The following is a 26,134-nucleotide window of genomic DNA, read 5'->3' on the forward strand; positions in this document are numbered from 1 at the left end:
CCGAAACACTGTTCCTGACTTTCAATCTTTTAACTTGCTTTATTGAACTCTTTTTAACTTGTGACTCATTGCTTCTGTAGTAAATTTCTTCCATTTATATTTTTTCAATTGGTTTGGCTGATATTTCCCCATTATTTTACTGCGGATCACTCACTCGTAATTGTCTATCTGAGTAATTTATTAACAAAAATTGTTGGGAAGACGGCGGTTTGTTGACCTTGGAGTGTCAGCTGAAGAGTTGCACCTGGTTTCCTGTTGGGCGCTCCAGAGCACATCTCTCACGCTCCACTTGTTCTCTACCCTCACCGTCACCGCAAAGCTGGTGCGCATCGCTGCCAGCATTTAAGACGGCTCATTTTTTAATGGCGGTTTTCCCACCTAGTTTCCTGGAAGCTCAAGCAACAGTCGTCGATCGTGAGATCGTTTTTATGTGTTCGCCACTTCGCCTTCAGCGCGCGCTGAAAGGAAAGTGCTCAACTAACGAGTCTATTGGCGTCGTCGGCTGCGAGCAATGTGATCCTTCGAAATATGCTGATCAATCGACCGGTACATGTTCAAACCTGCTTCGTGCCGATATTCATGTGATTGGTGTTCGTGTAAAAATTTGTATCGCTGCTTTTATTTCGTAGTGGTTACTTCTGTTTTCTGTTCAATGCTGTTATAAAAAATTCATCTTCGATCAGTATTGTCTTTTTTGTAATGACACCGAGAACAAAGTAAAAGTTACCAATATGATGGTTTGCTTGTGGGTTTAGAGTCACGTATACTATTCCTGCCACGCCATTTGAGGAAAATAGAAATTATTATGCTTTGTTTAGACTTTTAGGCGAGTGACCGTGACGTGTCATTTCTGCCTACTAAAATGAATGGAAGTCTGTTTCAAGCCCGGATGTCGTCACCTTTTCATGTTGTTAATTTCATCGATTTTTTAAAATTTATTGATGAAGAAAGCAATGTAATCTCGGGAATATAACTTGTATTGCTAGTTGCATGGTTGCGAGGCGTAATGCGTTATCTGCTCACCTCGGATATGACCAAATCGCAGGATGTGCTGAATTTTAACCAGTGATAGTGGGCTTCCAAGCTACACGATGAGCCGCTCTGCAAAGCGCTGGTATTTCCTGTGAAGTCTTGGCTCGGTCCCGGCAAGCACCTGGCTCATCTCCCCTTCTCTTTGTGAATCATTTTACCTCCTCCTACAACACTGGCTGATTTTTTCTAAGGATCCTACGAGTGGCCGATTTTTTTAAGGAATTTGATGACGCTAGGCTTGAAGTCCTCGTGCTTGCTGAATTGGTTTGCAATTTATGAACACAGTTATATATCTTCATTACTTTTATTTATCTATTTCCGACTTGTGAATTAATGGTCCGATGCTGATTGACAAAATTTTATATCAAAACTGGAAATTTTATTGTTATCCTGCTTGGATAACAGTACAAGTGTGTATTGCACATTAATATCGTTGGACAAAAACTGTATAATTATGCATTGCGGCTGAATTTTTTTTTTTGTACGTTATGGTTGATCCCTTATAATTTTTCCCTTATAATTTTTGATCCCCTACATTCAGTGACTGTTGTTCTTAGTTGATCCCGTGGGCGCTTCAGCGATATTTCCTTCAGTAATGTTTGAGCAACCAACGCTCGACCATAATAACTCCATAGCTTTTAGAGTTAGTGACCTTCGTTGACCCCGCGTGGTCTCTAAATATTTGACAGGCGCTTTTGTCGCCAACTGTCACTTGACTGTCAACCACTCAAAAGCTTCATGACAGCTCCAGTTTATACACACTTTCTACTCTACAGCACTCGCTTCCTGCGCGTTGAAGTGCTCGTTGTGCGTGTTAGCTTTTTTTACTGTAACGGTGTCATTCAAATATGTTTACTTGTTAGTCGCCAGCTTTTATTCCGTTTCCCTACCAAATCAATTTACAGATCTCTTATCACTGTTCTCGCTTATTATGTTATTATTGATGACTTTTGGGCTTATGGTTCAGTAAGCAAGTGAACCTCCTAAGATATCTCTTTATTCACTGTACATCTGTCAGTTTTTTCCGTATCTGTAACGGTTTTTGTTTAAATATTCAAATCTCTATCCTCGTAAATGACATTTTTTTACAGATGTGGGAATGATGAAGTAGAATTATTTATAGACCGACATTATAATCATTCAATAATAGGTAAAAATTATTGTTGAATAAATTTTTGTACCTGCTCCATGTTCCTAATATAGAGCAGCGGGTTATGAAAATTCCGAGCGGGTTATGAAAATTCGTTAGATTTCCATACAAATATTATTGTATATTTATTCTGTTATATCTTGTAAAATAAGCTGGTGATTTATGATGTGGATAATTTGTTAGTTTCTATTCCTGCCACGTTTCCACACATAAATACCGAGCTCACCCTATCCTACGGAGAAACGCCTTACCCCATCCTTTAGGCCTATTAGATTCCGGCTTCTGCGCTACCAAGCAAAAAGTTAAATGCTTTGCATTATGTCCCATCTGACTTTTTTTCCCCTCAAGCTAGTTTTTGTGCGCTGTTCATGATGAATACTTTTATCGGGTCTCAATGTTCATGTTGTGTTAAGGAAATTTTTTCGAGTGACAATTTATAAAATAGACTATAAATTTATAAGATAGACTATAAATTTATAAAATAGACTATAATATTTATCGATCGTTTAGCTGCCTCGATCAAGTTCTTGGAACTTCTGAAGGTTTTTCGTATAAGATTGTGGAATGTTTTTGTATAATTTAGATCTCTTTCTTGCTGATTGGCATTCTTATGCATGTTAGCCTTCGACAGGCATAGAGTGAGCTTGTATTTATCAGATAATTTGGCGTCCTTGCATCCAACTTGTCTATCATTCATTTTTTTGCCGTCTGCTGCTACTTTGGCTCGTAATATTGCATTCAACAGTAATTAAATTTAATTATGTACCGTATTTAAATTTGTAATCCTCTTCCCTATCAATTTCAGGGTTTCCCCGCAATTGAATGTAATTGCTTACATTGAGCTGTAATAAACGAAATTTCTTTGTTTCTCATTTTATAGGACCTTAATTTGAGCAGAACTGTTATAAAGATTTTTTTATCAATATTTCCCCTTAATGAGAAAGTATTTACCATTTTAGGAAAGTACCGGAAAATTCTTCATATATTGCCTAACATTAAAAATGGCAGCTTCAATGAACAGTTATTGGTGTGTTCAAACTATATGTTTAGTTATTAACTAACAAATCCCGCCACCTATCCCTTACAGGAAATAAAATCTCCACTATCTTGATGACTAAGTGCCGATGAGCTAATACAAATAGTAGCTGCGCAGAAGAGCAACGTAGGTATATATACGTTATTGTATTGTATAGGTATATACGTTATTGTATTATGGAAAGTTATATTTCTTATTTTAGTGTGCTCGATATTTTTCATCCTATGTTGAGATTTAATTTTGAAGACAATTGTTTTTTTATTGCTAATATGCTAAGTTGTATAGCTAGCTATCTTGTAAAGTATTCTTAATTTAGTATTAATTTTAAGTGAACAAGATCTTTCGCAATTACGGATCTTGTAGAAAATCAGGACTGCTTTTGGTTTCTCTGACAATGGAACTTTTTGTATTGAGTTTGTCATTACATCATATTAATCTAACCTGACAATGTTAGTAACATCATAATGCTTATAATTTTTTAATATAATGACATACGATGTCATGTTGCTATTGAATTTGTCATTACATCAACATCATATTAATCTAACCTGAATCGAACCGGCCACCAATCGAACGGTAATATTCATAACGTCGAAGGCGAAGATTTATCGCGTGCAATAGCTAAAGTTGTTGGCCTGATTCTTTCTTTCTTCCTGTTCTCTGTTCTTTTCTAAGAAAAAAAAAATAATTCATTTCCATAGCGGGAAAATGTATTTATTTTTTTGGAGTTCATTTTGTTTCAAAATTTAGTTTATATAGTATACCTACTCTATTAATGGATAGGAATATTAACTTTGGTTGAGCAAAAAATTTTAGTATGTATTTCTCAAAGATACGATTAAATTTTTGGAAAGGGCACCAAAAACTGTATTGACCATGAAATCTGTTTTAAATGTGGAATAGTCAGGATTTCACTACTGCTTTTTCAGGATTTCAATTAAGAATACTAATACTCAAATATTACTTTTTAGTTTACCTAAATTTCAATTCAACCTAAAGATCGCCTGTTGAAATAAATTACCTACGTTGTACAGTTCCGTTGATTGGAATGATTACCTTGCTTGCAACACGTCAAAATATCCACGATTTATGTCAAAACTTTGTAAAAATATTTAATTATTACTTGTATAAGATAGTATGTCTTGTATGTTCTCCAACGGTATACTGTAGAGCTTTCGCTAGCACGGTATTCTTGCATAAAATCTATAATTTGTCTTTCCCTAAGCAGCTATTGGAATAAAAAGTTTCTGATAATAGGTTCTCGTAACTAAATCATTTGAACCAGTCCAATGCTGTCATTGCTCACCTTCATTGTTTCTTAGTTCTTCCTTTTTCAACCAACTGATTTTTTCCGAAACTCTAAAACTCAACTCTCCTTCGATTAAAAATAAAAAAAATTAGTAGGCTTCTTTGTATTTAAAGGAATGGTTCGCATTATGATTGCATTGGCATGCGAGTCTGATTTACACAGCAAGGGTACTGTACCTAGAGCCAGGTGTCAGTTACTGAAAAAAACACTTGTGTCATCAATATTCTTGCACTTGTGTTCCCGAGTACGTCATCTATGCACATCGTTACCATTATATATACTCTTTGATAGCTTGCGTCTCTCGCATAGTGCAATTGCCCTGATGCAATAGCAGCTTGTCTAAATAGTGGTCGGCTGACTTTCTGTTAAGCATCCCTTGCTCTCCTGAGCAGTAATAAAACTAGCTTTGAACTCCCTCTTGTGACTCGTTGACCTCGATCGCCATTCTCGTTAAAATTGATGCAATAGTGTTGGTGTGCATCCTTACAATACAATAGTGTTTGTGTGCTCGTATACTCGCATACATACTAACCGAACTGCAATGCTAAGTCTCGTGTGCAGTTGCCCGCTATCGCTGGCATGTGTCCGCATGCGCTATGTGACTCCTCTTTTTAGCGCATTTTCTCATTTCTTGAAAAATCCACTTTTGTGCTCGCCATGTCCGTCTGTCTGTCCATCTGTCCGGCCGTCTGTCTGTCCGTCTGTCTGTCCGTCCGTGACATCACGTTTTCGTCGACGAGAAAATGCGCTCTCTGTCACTCATTGCAGTGAGTACTGAGTTATATTTTTTTTCTTTACGTGTGATGTGCGTGCCAGAAACTCGGCGCTTTTAGCTCAACAGCGATCAATAGCCGCAGCCTCGCCATTGAACTTTAATTCAGGAGTTCGTGTCGTTGCGACAAGCGTTGCTCACCGCTGTTACTATAAAGATTTTAGTGCCTGCATGGTTGGTATTGTAGAACGATTTTTTTCATTCATATCGATTAGCTCGCTTCAAACAAAGGTTATATATACTCGTAGCCCTGTATTCGTTTTAATTGCAATTAAAGCAAGATTACGTTGCAATTGTGGACGGTTTTGCTAGTTCAAGCTGAGAGTTATTAGGGAAATAATTATTAGTTGTAGTCTTATTCTACTATGGACGACTCAATATATGCTGATATCATTCTAGATCTCGAAACTTTCTTCAGAAGTTCTTCGTCTCCCGTCACAGTGTAATATTCGAGATTCTCTTCTCTAGAAAATATTTAACTTCATGCGAAGACGTTCATTATCGAGCGTCATCCTGTTTTTAGCGTCAAACGCTTTGTTTGCTTGTAAGACTTCCGCAGCTGATAAAAATTGGTCCTTTGCCGAGACGACGCAAGTGACAGGAGCAATTGACGACCGAGTGTACAGTCTATACTCCTCTCCTTTAATTAAACCAGCTTTGTGAACGTGTTGTGTTTCTATTTTCTAGTTGCGTTGTTCAACTTGCTTTTTCTGCTCTGCACTAGCTTGGGAATTTCGGTGCTCAAATGGGGTAAGTTTTACCGAGTTGCCTCATAATGTTCTAGAAAGTTGAAACCTGTTAACATTTGCATTGCCTGAGGGAACTTTGAGGATCTCTAATTGGTATAAAAGTTCTGTATTGGTATGCCTCGTTATATTATATTATGGTTTGCGAAGTTTTGTTCTTTAAAACGAGTTCCTTTGAGAACCTGATTTGGCCTAAGCCAATCTGCAACATGACGTATTGCTTCGTCGAAAAGGATATTTATTCTTATAGTTTTACTGCTAATTTTAACAGTCATTACCTAGAATTTTTGTTGCAGTGAAAAACACGCAGCTCGATGTAAATGTCTTTCATTATTCTAGGGTAGTGGACAGTGGTAGTCTGATTGGCACGAGTCTAATATGGTGCGCTGATTATCGTTTCGATGCAAGGAGCGAACTAGAGATATCTTCACAAAACCTACGACTTGCCTTGTCTAACCGATCTAAACCTGAGCAAAAACTGGTTCGTCGATTCTCCAATTCATAACGATCGATCGAGGTCTTGATTTTTTTAGAACTGGTTCTACCGAAGAAAAAGAAGCATACGTTGCGTTAGATACCATCGCCGTGTACATTATCGCAGCTGCTCGCAGGATACACTTGTGCTTCTCTACTCAAGCCTCGAATAAAGGGTCCATATGAAGATACAGTACAGCCTTCATGTGCTCCACCCCTCTTCAGCTCTTGATATCTTCTTGTCATCCCTATAATGTTGAAATTACTATGTGCTACTCATTGTGTTTTATGATTAATCAGAAACGAAAATATATTAACAGACCGCAATAATAAATAATAACAATTATTGCACTCTAAGATCGTTATGTTTGGTGAATAATCTCGCATACCGGGAAAATATTTCAACAGTTTAAAATCGAAGTAATCTTCATAGATGGTTTACCGTTAAAGATACTGTATGCTTGACATCGATGAGAGTCATTGTTTTTTGTAAACAGATGATTTGTTTAGAATGTTCTTAGTGGAATTATTTTTATGCGTTCTGTTTTTTATTTTTTTTTTTTGTCTTGTTTTCACCATGAAATGTTGCGATCCATCCAACTCATCGAAGAAAAGATGCGTCAAACTGTACTTGTGGATCATGGCAACCTTCATGCATTATTACTTTCATATCGCATCACGTTTCATTGTGTTCTCGAGAACAATTGACGTCAGAGATACTGTCGCCTCACAAAGAATGTTAGGCTAATGACACTAACGGCAAATGGCAGGCACTTTTCCTTGCATTCAAGATACCGGCTTAGGTCTCCTTAAGTCGTATACCTTGATTTAGAACTTTTGGTTGACATGACGTGGGTCGATGAAATCTCGATTCGGTTCACTGCCTTTTTTAATTTGTAATTAATTTAAAAGTTTGCTTTTTCGCTCATTATTTTCTAGAAGTGATGCTAAATGATGCTCTGCTAATGTTCGAGTGTCATTACCAAGCAATTAATTCCATGTTTCTGAAGGGCGTAATTTTTTTTCTATGCTAGCGGGATTACGTACTAATTTAGCAAATTTCTTGTATATGACAACCTGCTATAGTTCCCGCGCGATTGCTTGAATTTGGATCCGTCAAATTTTATTTAATTTAAATTATTACTTGAAATATGTGTAGCTTTAATGTATATCTTACACCACGACTTAACAGGTTCGATTATTGGTATTTCTGTGCTGTTGCAAAAGTAATCATCGCATTAGTTATGAACATTAAATGGTGTTTAATACGCCTGATGCGGCTCTTCTAAAAACATACATTATTTTGTTGTCAAATGTAACCCATATTCTTATTCTTATTCATATTCTTATTCTGATCTCTTGTGACCGAGAGCCAGTTATGGATACAAGGTTTTTGAAACTAATTATTAACTAGCAGTCTGTAAAGCGCGATGGTTCGTTGCTCCATTATGATAAACTGAGCTTAAATGCACAACTAGCCTTTCTCAACTTTAGATGGTGTGCATCATCTTATTTATGAGGTCAGTTGGATAACAGAATTCCTGTTCCAATACGCTCGGATAACTCGATTTATTTAAAACTTTAGTTGTGAGTTGTAACTTCATTGATGACTTAAAAACTTTGAGTGATAAAGTTAGAACTTCGTCCAGCTAGCCGACGGTTGAAGCTAAAGTTAGCTAGTTTTAGCCGAAAGTTGGGAATGGTATGGAAGTTTCTTGATCACACTCGAAGCAATGCAATGGTGTCCTGCCACATTGCGTCTGAGAGATGGTAATTGCTTCATCTGGCCAACTCCCATAGCAGAACCTTGTCAACACTTGTGACCATGCACTGCTTACTGCACTCGTTTGCTTATTGTGTCCATCTTGATCTTCGACCCAGGCTTACTGAACAGCTACCGGTACAAGCTTTGCTACGGAAACATTGTTCTAAAACTCGACCCTATGGTCCGCTACCTTTATCGAGGTCCTTTTATCACTAAGAAAGAGATATTTCATTTTATTAATCAGAAGAGCTAGAAATTTTGTTGCCTGATTTCAACGCAACGGATTTCCCATCACCTATTCCTGTGCTACTCTCCGTCAACGTCTTTATCGTATTGTGCTTGAAAAGTGATATTATCAGCCGCTTCAAATTGTCCTCCGACTTCGATGAACAAAATTTATTATCTGTTTTATTTCCAATCTTTATTTTACGTAATTTGGCTAAAAACTTTCTCTTTCATTATAATCATCTTTCGTATTTGTAGTTAATAATTCTTTACTCGACACCTTTGTTAGCGCAGTAATGATGAAATTTTCGAGATCTCATTTCTTTGCTTAGATATTATAATTTTATAGGATATTCTTTATTGTTTTATTGAAACTTACTCATTACATCGTTTCTGGACTATAGCAGAACCCCAGTACAAGAGACCCGTTATAAAGCTGAACACACCACAAGATCTAAGAACAAAAATCCCTTCAATAATTCAATTTCAATTATACAAATTTTAATTTATTTATACAATAATTCAATTTTCAATTATACAAATACAAATTTAATTATCAATTTCAATTAATTCAAATAAATAATTCAATCCCTTCAATTATACAAGTTTATACTCAATTCCTGAACGTGGTTATTGCGCATATTTCATATCTTCCAGTAAGAATGAGAGGTCGATTGTGGCATAGATTGCTTCGAATGGTTTTGCTATTGATTCCTAAAAGATTGTTCTCGCATAACGGTTCATGAGGCTTTTCTGTTGATTCGTTAGTGTTATAGTGAACTTCTTCTTTATCACTTGTATGAGAGTTTTTTTATCGGGAGTATTCCATGGCACTTGTTGCGCGGCGTTGTCTCGACTGATAGCCATGTTGAATATTAACTCTTGTTATTTATTTACGTTTCTATCAATCTTATCGCACAACTGTGGAAACTATTCGAGTTAATGCTGGTTTTCACGTGGTTGCTTTTAAAAATATTTTAGTCGAAGCGTTTTACTGAAAATATTTATTATGAATTTGTGAGTATCTCGCACGGCAGGCCTTGGCGAAATTTTTCACGAACATGTCGATGTTTTCGTTATTTTGGTTGCTGCATCACAACAGTGGTTGGTTACTGCCCTATCGAAATTCGAAGACCTGTCAGCCGCTGGCACACGGACGCCCCAGGTTCTTATGGCCGGGTAAATTAGAAGCTCTATGTCCGCATTAGGTTCCGGTTGCCGTAGCGAAATAAGCGCCGAAATGGAATCTTGTGAAATTACTCGTCGAGCTTGGGGCGATCGTGGGGCTGTCTCTTATACACATCTCGACGTTCGGGACAGACACGGCCGAATATGAAAAATGCTTAAAAAAATGCCCCCTCCCTTCCCCCCCTTATGGGGGGAAGGGAGGGGGCATTTCAATCTCTGAACGTTATATANCTCGTGGGAAAAACTGAACAAATTTTCCTTCATAATTTAAATTTTCCAGTCAAATACGTCATAATTTAAGGAAATTGTTTAAAGCTCTCTGAAAGCATCAAAAACTATGAATGAGACAAAACTATAATACTAACTTTTCGATAAGCATTGAGCAATAAACACTCTTCACTAGGTACTGGTCGAGTCACGGTTCGATGTAAACTGGCGCCTTAGCTGCAACGGTTAATGCTCAGTCCGGATGGGGGGTGCGGGAGGTAGACCCCCACATACCCGCATATACCCCCTTATGGCGGGAACTTCGATTGTTCGTGCGTTTAACCTTGTTCAGCATCTGACCAGCCCCATCATGCGATAGCGTCATTAGCGTTTGACCAGGGGCATCATGACAAGCTTGACCAGCTGCTCTCTTTAATCATATTACGCAGATTTGGCCTACCGGGCAATTGACTTCCAAAAGAAGCTGGTAAATAGAAGCAAAATACCCTACGTGGCCGACTTGCTCCTGATTCACCCCTAAGCCGAATATAGTTCCTCTAAAACGACCTTAATCGGCACGAAAATTTTGACAGGGTGCTCCTGATTCACCCCTAAGCCGAATATAGTTCCTCTAAAACGACCTTAATCGGCACGAAAATTTTGACAGGGTGAGGCTCCACACATCTTTTAGCCCGCCCATGACACTTGTTTGCTAACATTTCTTTTGTTTATCCTGCTTGGATCATCTCACATTGCGCTCACGGTGGGCCTGGGACGCTTTATTTACGTCGAGTCCACCCGGTGTCTCGGCTATATATGCTCCTTTAGTTCTTAGAAGTTCCCTTTTCCAATTTTTGTGTGACTGATTTAATTTCGTATTAAAAAATGCCCAAATGTTGTTTAACCTTCAAAAATTAACTTTCTGAATGGTGTATTTCCATGATCTCTATACTTACTCGCCGAAGCATTTTGATGGAACATTGATGGTTCTAAGGTCCGTGTATTGATGCGTCCCCGCACTGCATGGGCCTGGTTGCGTGACTCGTGACGCTTTTACTGGTGCATGGATGTTCTAAGGAAGCCACTAAAATGAGCCTTCTAACAGGTCCTGTACAGGTAGACCATCAATCTTGCAGTGGCTCTATGACACTTGCTTTGAATGAACTGCTTCACTTCACTGAAGTCTTTCATGGGGCTCGCCTGACACCCTCTAATGCAACTATAAATCACGTCTGACGTCGTCACAAAATGGCACCACTTTGCGTCGTATTTCGACCTTGTGCGGTTCAGCTTTACTCACATTTACGTCAGAAGTCTCCAGAAAGACCAACTTTCACGCTAGCGAGTTTTTTAGGGTTTTTAATCATAGAAAAACGTCGAATGAGTCAATTTTGTATTGAAATTTAGGATGAAAATGCACGATCTTAAATTATTATTATTTAATAATATGCCCCCGTACATTTTTAAATTCGTTACATTTCTTCATACAAAAGAATCGTAACGCGTGGTTACATTTCTTCATACAATTTTAATCTTGCTTGAATATGAGATACATTAACTTTATTTACGTTGTGCAGTTTCCTCTACATCTAGCTCTATTAACACTTTTCTAGTTCAGATCAGAACTGCGTTTTGCAAATGAGGATAATCTTGACAGAAATCCGGTAAATGTTTTTATTACCTTAGTTCTAGCTCAGATTCGTTGAATAATACGTGTCGTGCTGATTCTTACATGACCATGTCAACCGAGTTATTTTATGGAAAAGTCGCTTGCATCAGCGATATCTTATATATAGTACATGCATGTATAGTGCTCAACTCTAAACACAACCCATGCCAATTTGAGTTGAGAAATCCCCATACATTAAAAAAATATCTGTATATTACCAGCCCCCCAACTTGTACTAGTCATTGAGGACCTATTAAAATGCAATAAAATAGAAAAGGAGCCACCATATATTCCCTTCATATTGAAGTCTATTTTGCGTTTTTAGAACATTTTCTCATTTATGGAAAAAATGCATTATTGTGCTCGCCATGTCCGTCTGTCTGTCCGTCCGTCTGTCTGTCCGTGACCTTAAGTTTTCGTCGACGAGAAATGCGCTCTCTGTCACTCACTGCAGTGAGTACTGAGTTATATTTTTTATGCTTTTGCATAAATTCTTGGACGCATTTTTGTCACACCATTGCTGGAGAATTATACTTCACAGAGATTTTTTCGTAACTATTTTATTTTAGCCCAACCTAAACTGGTAATTTAAAATAATTTCAACTTTCGTGTTAATTTGATTTACATCCTATATTTTCTAATGTGAAGTATAAAAAGAACCCACTTTTGTCATAAAAACATTTCTAATTCTATTTAGACACAGTATGCTTATTAATAATAAAATTTCATGTTTAACATTATTTTTGGCATAAACCACCTCCATAAAACCACTTTAAAAAATTAATCATAGTCATAAATAAAAGCCGACAGTCAAGTATTCGAAATGAGGAGAACAAATTCCGTAGACTTTTGCCTGTTTTGTCATGCAACCAGTTGATATTTTAGCTCGTTAAATAGACTTGAATCTTGACATACTTTCCAAAAGAATGCCGGTAATGAAGAAAAAATATAAACCTTCAAGGTATATATTACTTTTAAAGTCAAAATGCACTCGGATAATTTTTTTATTTCTAGAGTTAGCCTTATATATTTTGTGGATTGATTCTTGTAGGCAATAATTACGTGCCCGTTATTCATAATCATATCTTTAAAATTAACGTTTATGTTAATGATTCATTGCTCGTGCAATGTTGTATCACTTATGTACCAGTTTCTTCGTTCTTTATTATTGATTTACTGATTGTTATTTTCTGCAGTACGTCGTTGCAATGAACGGTCGGTCTTATTACAATTTCGTCAATATGTCTCGAGCGTAGTTCATGTCTATAATGAGGCTATCATTTTATTTCCATGCAACCCTACTTTCTGTGAGATGTGAGATTTACATCTTTCACTCTCATCTTTTTAGCGCATTTTCTCATTTATGGAAAAAATGCACTATTGTGCTCGCCATGTCCGTCCGTCCGTCTGTCTGTCCGTCTGTCCGTGACCTCAAGTTTTTGTCGATGAGAAAATGCGCTCTCTGTCACTCACTGCAGTGAGTACTGAGTTATATTTTTTTAATAAAACGTGATGAAATAATTGGCGTCAGCCCCCAGGCGTTTGAATTTTAGAGAAGCGTGCAAACTGACGGTGGACATCGATTAGTGAGACCTTTTTTGACCTTTTTGCGCTCTATTCTTTGATGCTATCTGTAGTACACACATATATAGATGTAAACTATGAATAAAGAGATAATAAATGAAAATAGATTGTGCTAAATAGATGGCTCAATGATTTAGAGATAAATGGGTCACTGGGTTACATCTTTCGCTGTCTAGATTATTTTCTTTTCCGAGAAAATGAGTCTGAAGTTGTAGTTCACACTCGCAAGCTATCAGGAGATAACGGTGCGTCGTCATAATACCTCCTAATATTGCAGGAACGCGCGCTCCAAACAAGCTGTAGAAGCAGTCTTGCTATATTTTATAATAATAATAATAGCGGTTTCAGCGTTTATTAGGCCTGTCGGCCTGTCGCCGATTCTTAACATCGCAGAACATTCACAGCATTTTGAGGTCTCGAACTCGTAACGCACTGCTACAATTCTGCTGTGCTTAACCGCCCGGTTTAGAATACAAAATTACTTAGTGCGACAACAGTGGTCATGATTGTTTAACGTAGACTTCGATCGATATTGAATTTCATAAATCTCTTCTACCTCATACAATGGCTGATAGATTATTTGAATGGCGGTGTCTTCCATGAATAAATAAATCAGATTTCATTCTGTTAGGCCTCTTCTTTGGTGTTGTTTCTTTACGATTGAAGTCTTAAATCATTTTCAAAACAGCCCTCGCTCAAAGAAATCAAAGTATTTGTATTAACCTTTTTACTCTACGATTTAATGAAATTCTTGAAATTCATTCCACAAAACTAAAAGCATCTCCATTAGAGATTTTTTGTCGACGTGTAGCAAAACGTAAGTATATACGTTATACGATCTGTTGAGGTATCAACTGTTGTGTGAATAAATAACTTCTGTTTCGTGTTTGGCATGAGACCCATTACCCACTCCACATTGATAACGGCTGATAAGGTTCGCTTGTAATCATTAGGATATGGCACTCCGCAAGCCAGAGGCTTTAGATAAAGACACTATCTTCTTTATCAGTACTAAAGCCTGAGATAACCGTTTTGTGCACATTGTTCACTGTAGTCACTGGGGCATTGTTGATTCGGCGTTTACCTAACCATGCGCGTGAGCTCATTGGCATTCTTTTTTAAACACTTGCTTGACAAATACTATAGTTAAGCCCGAGTGACAGCTCGTTTCTAACAAGGGAATCAAATTGTGAGAATCAAGTGAGTTACAAGTCTTCCCAATTGCTGATTTCCGTAAATTGTTCAGAAAGTTATTCGAAAATGTTAGGAACTTCATTCCCATTCCAATCTAGTTAGTTTTAACGTGTGGGGTATTCATACGTAGTTTGATATTTTTACTTATATTTTACTAGATTTATATATGTATTTACGACATGCTTTTACATTAATCCAATTTCGTTCCTGAACCTCCATTTGCTATCGATTTTTTCGAGTTATTAAAAGCATGTTACAAGCATCTCAACTTCATTGTTCTAATGAATTTTATTTGTTTTCAGGGGTGGAGTGCTCCCGAACGTCTCGAAGACGAGAAGACAGACCTCTGCCCCTGACGCCTCGACCAAGCTTGCTCACGCCGTCGGCATCTTCTGTGGTGCCCTTCACAACGAAACCATCGCTGCCTTCTACTACATCTACTTCTTCTTCGCCCTCTCCTACTCATTCTGCAAGAGCTGAAAATTTAAGTAGTTCAGTTCCTGTACTCAATAAATTGGCCAATCCCACTGGCCCTACTGGTCTAAATATCCCACTATCGTACAGTGGTCCCCATAGAATAAATCAATCTCATAATAGAATACCTTCCGTTAATACAACTTCGTCTGATCTCGGGAAAGCGCCAAGCACCAAGTCCTTAATTCGAGAGGCCCACATTCCAGACGATAATTTGACTGTTAGGGCTTGTGCTTCCCTCCATCCATGCACATCAACCTCTGTTAAACAAGCAAATAATCCTTTGGGCTCCGAACTTCGGTCCACTTCTCCCATCACTCGGAAGTTGCCATCATCAACGACACTCACAACAACATCACCTCCTTTTTCGCGATCTCATCATCCTACTGTTACCTTTACGTCTACGCTTTCCAGTTTATCGAGTCGAACTGTGTTCTCGGCGTCGCCTCTTAACAGGCTTCCTGCTTCAACTACCCTCACAACGACCAGTGCACCGCCGTCACGTTTGAACTGCTCTACTACTATCACAAGCAACAGTGCACCTACTTCTCGTCTACCATCAAGTACCGTCATAACCACAAGTTCACCATTGGTTCCCAGCACTCCTTCTAATTCACCGCAGTGTCTCTCTTCTGTCGCATTCTTGACGTCTAAGAAATGTCTGAACGCTTCAAATAATAACCAACTTTCCTGCAACAGTGGGGACGTGTTACTTGGCAGTACAAATTCTGTTCCTAAATCCAAGAACTCTTCCAATTCGGTTGTAAAAAATAACATTATAAGTACAAAAACTTCTCCGAGCTCTTGTTCAGGGGCTTTTCTTAGTAATCATTTTGTTGATGAAGTTTCCAATGTATCTACTCAGAGCTCTTCCAAATCAACTGTTCCATCGTCTCGTACAGTCCAGCGTGTTTTGCCTTCTGATTTACCCAACATACCTATTGTTTTAGAAGATTGTCGCACTTCGATACCCGCGCCTACGACGTCTACCGTTTCCTCAAATTCTTCATCCACTACTTGCTCCTCTGAAACTATTACTTCAAGTCCAGGGAATGATCAAACTTGCCGGACGTCACCATCAATTTCCAATTTTTGTAACAAAGTTTCTTCTGCTTCGCAAGATTTGGGCCAAAACGAGGATAGAGATCATTCTCAAGCTTCTTATGTTACTCATGTGAATTCTGATGATGTGAAATGTACCAAAGTCAAATTGAGGAATTCGAGGGATTCTGAAATAATTGATGAGATACCTAAAGATTCTACGCATGACGAGTGTGATGTTATTGCAGTTTTAAACACCACGAAAAGTCCCGATAATCCAGCACCAAGTATAAAGAATTCAGAAATCATTGATCGTATTGGTGAATGCTCTTCGAATACGAATTCTGAGAAGAGTTGTAACGGTGAATTTAGCACCATTTCACCCGGTAGCGTAATTGCACCACAGTGCTCTGCCAATTCTGCCAGTGTCTCCACCTGCTCAACTTCTAGAGAGTCAAGATATCTCGTGAACGCTAGGAATGGTGCAGGGGTGAACACTCACGGTAGAGCAACTGTGTACAGAGTGGGTAGCGGTGGCGTAACTGGGAGCGTAGTGGCGGGAGTCAGCGGGAGAGCAGTGAGTATTACGGCGACCAGTGGACCGGCTCCTCATGCACCCACCCGTCCTGCATCCCCTCCTTCGGTGAGCATTACGGCCGTGCTCAGACCTCAGCCTCATCATCAGTCTGCAGCACACCATGCTGCCTTGTCATCTACTGCACCTTTCTCCTGTAGCTCTCCTTCCCCAGCAACTCCTGCTCAGCACTTATCCCCCGTGCCAGTCTCGTCTACCAGCCAACCCCTCATGCCCCCGCAGCCCAGGATGGATGATGGCTCCAGCGACTCAGGCGTGAGTGTGTCTGAGCCTCGCTCTGTATCTCGATCGTCTGTACTCAGTGACGAACGTTCATCGTCAGTTGAAGTAAAGCCAAACACTCCCACCCCTCAACATAATACGAAAAGTTTCTTACAAGCCGCTGCACAACTATCGTCAAGCATTGCTCATAACAACAGCGGCGGCAATCTAAGTAACCCTGGTGGTCCTGCTTCGAGTTTCGCCCTGGACCACCGCAATAACAAGGAGGTGAGAGTGTGGCGGGATCCGGCTTTGCTCTCGCAGTCTGAGCAAGCCGTCCGCCACATACACTCCCTCCAACATCCCATGTCCTATCAGCCCCATGCTCCTCCACCACCACATCATCCCTCGCCACATGCTACGCCTGCTCACCCATCCCTAGTGGCGGCGGCAGCAGCGGCTGCGCTGCCCCCTGGGATCGGCTTCCCTCATGGACATCCGATGCATTTGGCTGGTCTACAGCCTCCACTTAGCGCTGCTGCCGCAGCTTTCTACGCCAGCCAGAACAATATGTGGAAACAACTAGCGGGAGTGCCTCCTGCCGCTATGCATCCCTCTTACCATGGTATTCTTCCTCACGCTGGCGTTGCGCAAGAAGAAGCCTTCAGAGAGTTCGAAAGGAGTCAACAGGACAGAGCTCTTAGGTGAGTAAATTCGTTTTCCCAATATTTTCCCTTAATTCTGTTGGATCAAGATGTAAACTTTAGATTTCTCCTCTGAGATTTTTCCTAGTTGGATTATCATATCTATTTACAATCTGTCAATAACATTTTTCCTACAAATTTGTACCATTATCATCCATCGCAGTTTTCATTTTTATTTTTAACATTGAAATGAAGTCTTTGATCGACTACTATGAATTTTTTATCCACGCCTTTCAAAGGACGAAATTGTTATGAAAACTTTCCATTGTTATTTTTGAGCCGTAGTTTAAAACATTTTAAACCTCTCTGAGTGGTGCTTTCTTCGAATACCGATCACATGATACCGATTATTCGAATTCCGATCACAACTAATCTTGAATTCGATTGTCTATCTAAGTGACGAGCTTTATCTGTTATAGCTCTTATAACGTCAAGTAAATTGAAGATATTTTATGCCATTGAATGTCAATTGACGGATGCTTTTGTAATATGAATGATATCTCAGAAAACGGTATTCTAGTTGGTTTATCATCGAAATTTCTCTCATGGAGCGTAGAGACTCGTCTTATCACCGGTCGGTAAGGGTTGAAGTTAGAGGCTGGCTGGTAGTACTTTTTATCTAATCTTATCAACTCGTCTCGAGTTTTATCGCCTCTCAAAGGACTTGGAAAATGCAATTATTTTCTGGTTATTCATTATCTTTACGTGTTTTCTTTATTAATTTATCATTGAAAAGCTACTTGCACTTTCCTACCACCGTAAACTGGGGTAACTTAGACTCCCGGGGTAACTTAGACCACTTTTCGTTTTTTTAACAAAAGCCCCCAAAACTCAAAAACTATTTGACATAAAAAATTCTGTCAATGGGCATTAAAGGCCTAATACTGAGGCTACGTAACACAATAGAAAGATTTAAAAAGTTTGCATATCTAATAGGTTAAAAAATTAAAAATGTGACCCATGAAAAAAAGCTATTATTTAAAGCCTGTCAGAGTACCCCCTCCAATTTTTTTATTTTTTGGCAAAATAACTCCAGGTTTTGATGCATTGTAGTACAACTCTTCTAGTTACATATGCAACAAACAAATTTTAGGAAAGTCTCATAGTTTGCAAATGGGGGGCGCCGCCCCACAATGGGGGAACTTAGACCACCTGGGGGGCGGGACCCCCCATTTGCAAACTATGAAACTTTCCTCAAATTTGTCATTTGCATATGTAACTAGAAGTGTTCTACTACAATGCACCAAAACCCGAAGTTATTTGGAGTTATTTACCAAAAAATATAATTGATTTTACCAAACAGTCTAAGATACCCCCAGAGCTGGGATAAAAGAGACCATCGATTTTTTTTAAATTACATCAAAACTATGAGAGGCAGGAGCCAGCAATTTATGGTGAGTAAAGCTAGAGTATAGACCTGTATTTTGCATGTTTCAATTTAAGTTTAACTTATCTAGTAAAAAAATGGCATCATTTTATAAAAAAAAGTGGTCTAAGTTACCCCAGTTTACGGCATTACTTTTCTTTTCTTATAGGTTGTCGTTCAGCCATTTTCCTCAAAAATTACCTAGATTTCAGCGATGAAAATATTAGTATGTTATTTGATCCTGTTCAGCTGGCCCTCCCAGTGTTGTCGAATGTTGTCTCTCGGTTAGGTAGCATCGTAGGAAACGATTAACTTTCGAGTTTCTTATTTGGAGAAAGTTGGTGAAATTCACACTCGGGTAAGGGCTGAAAAGGGTTTATCATGTAACGACACACACACATTTTTGACGAATTGCTAATTTTATGTTGCTAGTCCAATCATTTTTAGATAAGATTTATTTGATTAATAGCGATGTGTCAGTGTGTAATGCGTCGTGCACAGTTTTAAATCTTAAGTCTTAAGTTCTCTTTCACAGTTCACTTCATTTATTGAATTTTGGAACGTTTTGAAAAATATCTCAGTCTCTGCAGTTATTGCACCATTTTCTGTTAACGTAAGGAAAGAAATCGTCTATCGTTAGTTGTGGACGATAACAGATAGAGAACGCTTCGTCTCTGTTTGTGATATACGTGTATTTCAAGAAACTATATTGATTCACCCATTGATTGGTTCTATAATTTGTTATTTAGAATAATATGTGTGAGTAATTACCAAGTTTTTCTCCACGTTTCGTTGGGGTGATTTTATTCCATGACTTGAAGTGACGTGTGCGAAAGATAGTCGGAACTCGGGATGAATGTTTGCCTTCACATCATTAAAAGCTCTTGTACCTACATTAGGTGTTAAAAAACTAAAATTTCAGTTTTTTCTAGTCCACGTTTTTCTAACGCTTACACTTTTTACTGAGGTTTGGACTCTAAAATGTAAGGGAAGGATTCTAAACATTTCAATTTTCTTTTGGTTGGGCAAAAAAGAATATAGTTTTCTTGACCAAGTCTAAGCAATCGAGTTGTTGGAGACACCCGACCTGTCAACTGGTTTGGTCATGCGATTATTCCATGAAGAAGCTGTTCTGCCAGGTTTGCTTTTCCACTCGTTTCCCTCCATCCACCATCCCGCCGTAGTTATGATACCTAACCCGTTTTGGGCCCTGGGGCTGCAGCCCTGATCCTGTCTTGCCCTACAACCGGTCCACACCTCTCCGTTGGCTGACTTTTTCTACTTTTTTTACTTCGTTGCCGAATTACCTACTGATGTTTAGTCAATAGAATCCTCCGCGTTCTATCTGCACCAAGTCTGACGTTATCATTTATGTATTCAATTAGTTATTTTTATTTAACGTGTGGTAATTGTTTTAAATCCGATATAGGATGGCATGTTGTTCATAATTTGACTTGAAATGATTAAGCATTCGCAGGTTTGATGATTTTCGGATAAAAAAAAAACTTACGAGACTAGGTGGCAATTTACCACCGCACCTTATAAAAGACATGTGAAACTAATTACGCACATCATAAGTTCTTCTTGTTTATTCTCATCGCCCAAGTTTCCAGCTATTCTTAGTAAATGAGGTAAATATGGAAACTGTTTTCAGATCACTGTTCCTTGAAGGGTTAAAATTGATTTCAAAACTGTAGCTTCATTCAGTACAACGTTTTGCCTGTTTGCCTGATGACTACTCTTCCGTTGAGAGATTTATCACTTCAAGTTCTAAATAATAGCTCCAGATCTTGCTCAACGTATGAGATATAAACTCCAGCGTCTCGTTGTTTCTCTAGGGTCTTCAACTGCAATAATTATAAATATCTTGATACTTTAGCAGGCGCTGATCTTACTTTGGAAAGCATGACCAGTGCTTGTACTACCATTCTATAGAATGCTGGCATCACATCGCTCTGCGTTGCTAGGAAATTACTTTTACTTTGCAACCATTGGTAGGATTTTAAAATCATGGCCTCCGCGAGTTAAAGCGCGTCAGTCTGATCTTGACCGTCGTGCTATGAGTGTGCTTCTTAAGTTCCTCTTTAGAATTGTCGATAAGCTTGTCTGTCAAGACACTATATATTGTTTAGCACCGTAATAGTATATATCTTATACTTCTCCTGTTACAAAGTAGTGAAATAAACGCGCTGAATAACTGAGTTGAATATTTGGCTGGTAGCCTAGTTCGTATGAATCGGTGAATTACAAAATTTCGTCGTAGGAATTGGTAACTTCGTTAATTGGTAAGTTTTAATGAGATTAAATTAATGTTCTTTGTCAGAGATAATTTCATATCCTAGGCAAAAACCTATTCGTGATGAAGCTTGAAGTTCATGAACGTGCATTTTTTGACGTCGTCTTTCTAATCGTAATGACTGAAAAAGGTATTTCCCATCCCATATGCTCACAACCATGAACCCTAAGTGCTGTTTGCCTAGACCCTAGAGCACGTAGGTTCCTCGATGGTGCGATGGGAAGGAAGCGACTGATTACGTGGCAGCGGTATAGCTCTAACACCTGCCATCACTTCCTCTTACTTGCATTCCGCGCAGTATTGCTTTACATCTTTTTTATCGGAATGTTTTTGGTACCGCATCAATGATCCAAGAGCACAGGGTCTTGTGTAGCTGCAATAACGCCTTCAAATTCAGAGTCTCTTGTTGCTGAAACAGTGTAATAGCTCTAATTTTTTACCCTCTGAGATTGTCAACAGCAGATGAAACAGCGTCAACAGTGCTTAATCGCGCACCAATTTGTTGACCCTTCGTGTTGCCGTAATATTGATATAGATTGACTAAGTAACCGAAAATCAATATAGTTAGCCTATAAATAGATAAAGATTTAAATTCAATGGTCCCCTCATGGTTCATTTTGTGATTGGAGCTCTGGATCTTGAAATTGATGTCGGTGCAACGATGCGTCTTTGATTTAATGTGTGAAGAAATATAGCATTGCCTTTGCATTTCTGCCTATAATTTCTATATATTATTTAGAGATCTTTCCTAGTCTTAAGTTTTGTTTTATGACCATGTGAGTATCTATTATATTGCTGTCATGCCATGGTGCAAACGAATCGATTGTAAACTCTTCATCATCTGTTCGCCGTAGTCTACATTGGTGCTTACGTCATGGCTTGGTGCGATTTTCGCAATCTTCGCTCTGCACTGAGCGGGGAAAGAGCGCAATTCTTGACATCTGAAATACCGAAACTCTGCCGGAGACAATTCATTCTGGTTTGAGAGCGCTTCTTGAACTATTATTAGATCCAGATGCGTTTTTTCCTAATTTCTATCTATCGGTTCAATTTTAAAAATTTTACTGACGACTTATTTTGTGTCCCGGTTGTCGAGTTCCAACAAAGGTGATGCTACTATTTTGTCACGTAAAGATCCTTACTTTCTTCTTACCATCTCGACTATTTCTGTGGTAAAAGTCGTCAGCAGGCGGTATTTAGTTGTTACTAATTTGTCCATCATACCAACTTGTCAGGTTCAAAAATAAGACTGCACAGACCGGTAGCGTTGGTCTGGTCCCGGCAGTGCGACACCAGACAAGCTTGTATACCCCTCCACGGGCGTCCTGCGAGTTCAGTCACCTCCGTGAGAGCCTCTCCCTTCGCTCCCTCTTTGGTCCCTAATTTTTTTTCCTTCAGACAATTTCCCCGCCTTTATTTTCACCTCCCTTAGCTGGAATACTGCAGCTTATAATTTACGCCTTAATCATGTAGACTTGATAACTTCGTGAAAAATTAAGCCGATCGATCGCGATTTTGCGGGAAATTTTCCAATTTTGTTGCAGAACCGTGTATTGCGGTAATATTCATACTTTATTACGCCTATGATCATTTGCTTGCTGTTACGTAGACGGTGCGTTGAGTCGCCTGTTTCCTCAACATAGTATCAAAAATGCGAAATTTAATTTTAATTTGTGAAAGTTTCATAGTTTAATATTATTGCTTTGATTTTCAATCGATGATAATTTAAGGTCTTTATGTTCATTTGATCGTGTCAGACGCTTCACTTTTATTTGTGAAAACTATGGTAGAAGTGCATTTATTAAAGATATGAACTAGTACGTTAATTTTGAAAGCTATTTTTATCTTAGAGGAGCGCAATTACAATTTGATATTCGTTGAGCATAATTCATCAGTTTTAGATATTCGGTCACAGATTGAAAATTGAACGTGTTTCTTTTGACTGCTGGCCGCTTGTTAGTTCGCTTTTCTCTTCATTACAAAAATTACTATATTGTATTAAAATAATAATTAGAATTGCTAGAAATACAAACGAAAATTTTTACAACTCTATGAACATTATTTAAATAGTTAGTAGTGAATGCTGCATTGGCTCAATACATTATACTGGTAGCGACTGCCCCAAGTGGCATACTAATGAACCTTCGTCATCAAAAGTGCCTATAGAGTCTAGATTAGGTATAGACTAAAGAGGTGCCTGCGCCCAGACGCCTACACTTCTGCCCATACACTATTTTGTCTCGCTGCAGCTTGCGAAATGGCTGCTGTTCAACACAATTTTTTTATTACACGAGTGTAGCCGTAACTTGAATCAGGATCTAAGCCATTTTTAAGGAAGATGCTTGACTATAAAAGACTTTTCTTCGTTAGCGTTAGCCACGTGTTCGATGTTGGCAGAGCACCAACCGGTATTAAATTTGAAAAGAGAACATGAAAATATGTAGACTAAATTACTTTGATAGCATTACATTTTATCCCAAGTTTTTACGGTACTAAAACGAGATAGTTTCCTCATGTGCCTTTAAAATTCAATTTCACAAACGTCGGGACTCAGTGACCCGCCCGACGATTATGTGCGTGACGAAGAATCGTGTAGTTGTAAATCAGTGCGCGTTGTTTGTGCAAGCACTGCAGCTCGACGCAGCACCAGATTATTTTTTTTTCTCTGCAACAGCGCCAACGGACTCGTGTGAAGGGATCTTAGCAAGTGTAGTCGTTGCCTCTCGCGTGTGCGCGGATCGCGCTGCCCCCTCCTCCCCCTCGCGCCGGGGCTATTGATCCAGCTCACCCATTTGCTCTCTTTATCTATTATTCTCCCATCCTCCTATTTCGTTGAGGCTGCTCGCAATAATTCTTAGCGCTGGACAACATAGAGGACATTGAACTCACTATGTAAATAACCAGAAACTATTTACTACGAACAACAGCAAAGAATTAATAATTTCGTTACTACTGAATTACTTACAGTAATGAATTAATTTATTTTCGTTGAGGGATTAAACTACCTTGTATTTGCACCTTAGGAATTAATTCACATTTCCTTGCCCTGAGTAACTAACGACGGGGAATTGGGTTTTTAGGAAAAGATGGCAGCAAAAACTTAACGGCAACTATATGATTTATTTAAATTTATAAATTAACTCTTTGAAAAGCAAAATCGTTTAAGTTTATGTATAACCGCTGTGAAAAGCAAAAGCGTTGTCGCACTTGGCGACCTATTGTCGATACCTTATCATAGACATTGACCGCCTGCCGCTGATTAACCAATGGCATGACTAATGTTCGACCGATATATTCACCGATTATTTATACACTGCGTATTCTGTTGGGTAGGCTACCTCACATTTTATTGTACCATTATTATTATTTTTATTCCAGCGTTCACTTACTACCACTGTTCTCATTAATCGATTACCATGCTATTTTTAGAAGAATTTTCTTAAGCAAAGTTTAATTTATAATTTTTTCTAGCATTCACTTATTTGGGGAGTCATAAAAGCATGCCATAGCTATATTATGAAGTTAATTATCCCTATGAATCATGCATTACTTTTGGACTGCCGCATGCCAGGGAGCATTCTCATCTTTGCCACTTATGAAGTCACCGCAGCAAGCTTGCTGAGCGCACAGCCAACACCATGACTAATTCATTTCTTGAACTACCGTTGCAATGACTCGTGGTTTTGACTCTTACTACATTATTTCAGTATTGATCAAGTCAACCCTGACTACGTCTTGGTATTTGGTCTCCTCGACATCAATATTCTGCTGGTGGAACTGTGGAAGAGCTGTCGTTTGTCGTATCCATGACACAAACAGAGTATGCTTGTGCCGCGGGACACAAAATTATATTTTTATTCTTATTTGTCGAAAAAATTGTCCTAAATTTGGACCACTGCTAACGCTTGATGTTGAATTATGCGTTTAATTTATTTTTTTGTTATTTAAATTTAAATCGTGCAAATCTTTAGTTTCGAAGCTCAATTCTAGTCTTAGATGATTGATTGACAAATATATAGCTTTTTATGATTTATACGGTTCGTCTGAAAAAAAAATGCTCTACTTGTCGACCCGCTTTTTCTGCTATTGCGAACCAATTGACTTGTATCGTTCTTTTATCACGATAATTATTTTCTTCTCCTGTTTGTAGACCTAGTTTGTTGTCAATCTTTTCTTATTTTCTCGGGTGCTATATCGAATGTTATTCCTAATGCATGATAACTAATCCGTAATGTTTAATTTTGCACTAAGACGTTTCTTCCTATTTTAATCTTATTTTCGTCGACTCTTTGCTAATTCTGTGCGTCTATTTGCACATTTTCTTTACGCTCTTGCAGTTTTTTTATTGAAACCTAGTTAAAAGACAAGTAAACTGAAGTATTAAAATGGTTTATTTCAGTTTTATGAGAGCAAAGTATTCACTTTATTCTTTATTTATTAATTTTGCGATATCTTGCCACGACCTATGTTCTCAGCACTTAAGATAAGCCAAGTTCTAGTACAATCACTCATGATAACGAAATGGTACCATATATTCTTCGCGAAAATTTAGTCTTAATTTATTAATGCGATATTTGCTTTTGGCTTTAATGCGTCATCTTACGCTCATTACTGTGAAAATACTAGGAAAGGATTCATCGGTCCTAAATAACTTTTCCTCCTGAAAATGATTTGTATGTATAGCTGTCGGGTGGACGCTTTGATTTGTATATACAATTCAAATTTGCAGTTCTGAAAACTCTGTAGTGGTAAATTCGATGAAATTCGATTGATTTCCGATTTTTTTGTTGTGTTCAAACAAATTGGGCTAATTTGCTTCCATCCAGATATAATCAGTTATTCAATTTTTTTTGTGATTAGGAAATCATGGATTAACCACTCTTAATTTGGGAAATCCGCCAAAATTTTTATTGCTTGTCGAAGTATTCATTATTTTGAAATTCTTGTTGTTATTATTTTATTATCACTTTTTTCCTTGTTCGTAGCAACAAGGCTTTGTGTGACGCAATTTACACCTCATCTCAACCAATAACGTGGATTTGACCAGTTCTTACGTGTCAAATTCTCTGCTCAAAGCATTGTAATAAGATCGGTGCTGTTAGCCCC

General features: G+C 38.4%; 1 protein-coding gene across 1 annotated transcript in view; it reads left to right on the forward strand.

Moving 5' to 3' along the window:
- The window catches only part of LOC108672465 (probable JmjC domain-containing histone demethylation protein 2C), a 133,368-nt gene that overhangs the window by 91,141 nt on the left and 16,093 nt on the right, over positions 1-26,134 (forward strand). Inside the window, exon 8 of the mRNA XM_018160132.1 lies at positions 14,654-17,366. Within this exon, the coding sequence (XP_018015621.1) occupies positions 14,654-17,366 (2,713 nt within the window). The remainder of the gene's footprint in view (positions 1-14,653; positions 17,367-26,134) is intronic.

The sequence above is a fragment of the Hyalella azteca genome, unplaced genomic scaffold (genome assembly GCF_000764305.2).
Source record: "Hyalella azteca isolate HAZT.00-mixed unplaced genomic scaffold, Hazt_2.0.2 contig7236, whole genome shotgun sequence".
NCBI classification, from domain to species: Eukaryota; Metazoa; Arthropoda; class Malacostraca; order Amphipoda; family Hyalellidae; genus Hyalella; species Hyalella azteca.